The sequence below is a fragment of the Gadus macrocephalus genome, chromosome 1 (genome assembly GCF_031168955.1).
Source record: "Gadus macrocephalus chromosome 1, ASM3116895v1".
In the NCBI taxonomy this organism is placed as follows: Eukaryota; Metazoa; Chordata; class Actinopteri; order Gadiformes; family Gadidae; genus Gadus; species Gadus macrocephalus.
This window is the reverse complement of record NC_082382.1, coordinates 25,403,925-25,407,710: the sequence shown is the minus strand read 5'-3', so window position 1 is coordinate 25,407,710 and position 3,786 is coordinate 25,403,925. Positions and strand designations below refer to the sequence as shown.

General features: G+C 48.0%; 1 protein-coding gene across 2 annotated transcripts; it reads right to left on the bottom strand.

Annotated features, from left to right (window-relative positions):
- Positions 1-324: 324 nt before the first annotated feature.
- masp2 (MBL associated serine protease 2) lies at positions 325-3,071 on the bottom strand. 2 transcript variants are annotated; one of them, XM_060054321.1, is made up of 6 exons: positions 2,915-3,071; positions 2,607-2,829; positions 2,300-2,477; positions 1,966-2,097; positions 920-1,116; positions 325-703 (listed from the first exon to the last, which is right to left on the bottom strand). In XM_060054321.1, the coding sequence occupies exons 1-6, from the start codon at positions 2,920-2,922 to the stop codon at positions 545-547; spliced, it is 897 nt and encodes a 298-aa protein (XP_059910304.1). In that variant the 5' UTR covers positions 2,923-3,071; the 3' UTR covers positions 325-544. The 2 variants fall into 2 exon arrangements, with proteins under 2 accessions (XP_059910304.1, XP_059910314.1); XM_060054331.1 differs by having other exon boundaries at positions 2,378-2,477.
- Between the last annotated feature and the right edge of the window lie 715 nt (positions 3,072-3,786).

The following is a 3,786-nucleotide window of genomic DNA, read 5'->3' as shown; positions in this document are numbered from 1 at the left end:
TAGGTTAGCTCAACCCACGAACACGCGACCACCGTATGCGTCATAGCGACCCAGGATAGATTCCGACCCGAGGTCCTATGTTACGCTTCATTTGCTCCCCTCTCCTCAAGCCCATACAAATATACAAAGAAAAATGAAGATCCCTGCAGTGTCGTTTGTCACTATGCTGCTGGAGGCTTGTTTGGACCTGTTCCGTGCTTCGTTTGGAGTACTTTACATTCAAGGTGTTTGTCCAGTCACTCTTTAGATAAAGGTTAGCCTTCAACACTCACACACACGCATCATTTGAACTGATGGTTTTGAATTGGCCTTGGACTAAACTGAGAAGTTTCAGGACTTTATTATTGCACTAGCGTCTGGTGTTCTTGTATCAAAGGCAATAGTGTTGCAATCCTTGTCCTACTGTGACACCTGCAGTATATGCAATACATGCAAACCTTTCTCATTGCAATAGAGCTTCTGGCACTCTCTGCAAGAGCTAGAACAGCCCTTTAGAATATCATCTATGGATGTTATTAAACCCCAATGGGCTCATCCCGTTGCCCTAATCCGACGTGTTGCTGGTGTACTTGATCTTCCAGCCCTTGTGTTTCCCGGAGCGGTCCGACCTGAAGCTGACGTGCACTCTGTAGCTCCCCGTGTCGATGCGCCCCGGGGCTGACGAGCCACAGAAGGGCCCGTACTCCTGCCCCGTCGTCCAGATCTGGTGGAGGCAGAAGGGGAAGGACCGGAGATCAGCTGTGGACCACGGTGCTGCTGACTGGATGATGTACAGCCAGGGGACTAACATATGTGTGGAGCGGCCCGGATCGTAGATCCTCCGGGACACCTCCACAATTAAGGGCATGGCGAGGAATACATTGCTCATTCATTCGGCCTGCGCCTCTTTCCGATTGGCCCCCTGGGTCACGTGACCCACCTTCAGGGTGTCGTAGGGACAGGGGATCTCTGGATGGGCCTCCACGTCGAACGGCTCCGGGAAGTCCAGGAGCAGGCGGTGGCCCTCGGGGAGGTGGATGGTGTGGTCACACTGGCTCATGGGGGGGTAGGGCGAGGGGTACCCCGGACTGGTCAGCACCCCCGAGGGGGTGGTCAGTACCTGGCTAGGGCACGGCACTGGGGAGAGGGCACACGCAAGACAACCGGACATCGTACTCCGATGGGGTCAAATGGGATAGGTCGGGATTTAAAACTTAGTACACGAAAAAAAGATTGTGTTCTTTTCAGGCATTCTGAAGAATGCGATTGATTTAGATTGGATTAGTGTGCTGCACAGAGGTTGTAACAGACAGCGACAGATGAAGTGTAGCTGGGAGACCGAGCCGATGTAATTCATATCATTTTGGGTTATCTGACGGCAGATAATCGTTCCAGCCCATTTGGTGCGTGGTCTTCAACACATCCATGCTGGTAATTGTGAATAAAGACCGAGCGTCTGGGCTCTATTAGTCCTGCAAACAGGTATCAATTTACAACGATTCTCTTTCCTTTTTTCTGTCTTTGGGGGGGGGGGGGGTGCTCTCTGCTCAGGGATCGGGGGGTAATTAACCTTGTCTCGTGCCTCCTGGCCACAGATCCACTGCAGGGTGCATCAGTGCATCTATCAGGCTGGAACGAGTTGGGCCCGCCCCCTCCGGCAGCCTACACTCTCATAAAGTCTCTGGCTGTGCCTCAAATGTCACCAAATCAACCCCCTGGAAAAGAGCTAGCTACTCCCACAGCTCTAATAGTCTTTTGAAGCAAGCAATTGACTAAATGAGCCAACTCAGCTCTTTGAGAGAAGACCAGACAGAGATTACTAGTAGCACTCTAATCGATGAAGAGCATTTTACATCATTTTCTTATGTTTTGTCTATTCACACTCAACACAAGCCATGTAATCCTGAATGTATTATGTGTTATACTATTGTTACAGAATTGATGATAAAACGAACGTGCCTCAGGGTCTGAATAATAAGCTCTTACCAGTGCAGGACGCATTGTTGTCATGGAGAAGGAATCCCAGCCGACACGTACAGTAAAATCCTCCGATGTAATTGTGGCATAAATGATCACACACATCCTCGCCGTCTGCCGTCGCGAGGCACTCGTTAATGTCTACGAAAGAGAGAACAAAATATGTCAGCTACTGTTAGGGTTCATATATTTTCTATTCAAACAGTGCACATTCAATGGTGAAAAAAAACAGTGTTTAAACTCTGACATACACACTGACACGCACACACACACGCCCACAGACAGAAGGGAACCTAACACGAGCGTGTGTGCCTGGCGGCCAAAGCCACACATCATGCGTCACCTTCGGAGGTGTAAAACGCTCTGAAGCCAGTGAATCGGCCCTCGTTAGAGTAGTCGCTGTTAAAGACCACCGACATACGCTCCCTCGCTGACAGGACGACAGTGTTCCTCGGGGCGCTCTCTGAGCCCTTCTCGCCATCGCCGCAGAAACGCAACGTCTCGTTGCCCTCCGCCAGCACCTGATTTGACAAGGGGCAGGGGGGGGGCGGGGGGGGGTCAAAGGAGGCACTTGAAACAGGAAGTACGGTGCGGCGGTTCTCTGGGCCGTTGGTAGTCTTCTCTGTCCGTGCAGCGTGCCGTGAACACACCTGCAGGTAGTCGTACTCGCAGTGCTGGGAGGGTTCCAGGCTGAAGTGCGTGAAGTAGAGCTTGACTCGGTGGCCCTCTGGGACGCTGATGTTCCACACCAGGCGGTGGTTGTCGGGGTAGGGCTCGGGGAAGCCCGGGGAGCTGAAGCTACCGAACAACCCGGTCAGCTCCACACTCCCGGAGACGTGGAGGAGGACGGACAGGACGCAGACACGAAACACACTGCCACCAAAACGTAGGAGTGGGTTCATTAGAAACAAATGTGTACATATATTATTCAATGAATTAGGTTGGAGCATATACGTACCTGTTCATCTTAGTTTTCCTAGGCTAAATGTGTAAACCTGCTAGTTGTAAGTGTCACTTGACAACCTTTGGCACAAGTGCAGAAGCCAAGGGCAATGACCTGCTTGTGGCCGGCAGGCTGCTCCACAGACAGAAGGCCTCTTCCAATGAGCAAACAGACAGGATCCATTCGACAGTGTTGCACACATAACTTGGTCCCAAAGCTGTAAACTAGATGCAAACTATTTATTAACCACTACTATTATTGCTACATCTACTATACTATAGAATTAGTTTTTATATATATATATATATATATATATATATATATATATATATATATATATATATATATATATATATATATATATATATATATATATATATATATAATTAATTTCTTATTTCAAATGTTCAAACGTTTTTATTAAATTGTAAATAGTTATAGAAAAACAAATTGATTAATTGATTTATGTGAAACAAGCACTTGACTTTGATTGAGTCGTAGACCTTATAAAATAAAATAAAATAAATCCCACCCTTAATAAAACACGTGAGGGACCTATGTAGCACATCAGAGCCCTGTGAAAACACGCCCGGTCCCCTGACAGTGACGCTGATTCAAACAGAGGCTAACGGCTAATTACATCCAAGCGCGCTCTCGTAATAGCCTTGTGTCGTGACTCAGTATTTAAAAGGTAAACGGAAACAAATACAACTCCAACCCCAGCGCTTTTTATAAAACCAGCCATATCGGTTGGTCCGTTTGATAACCGCGTCGAGCACCGGAGAGGAAAACGGCCACTGAGTCATTAATAATATTTCTGTGGATTGAAAACCTCCACAGAGGTGACGATTAATAAGCCATCTGTGGGGTAATTATTGTAAGAGCAG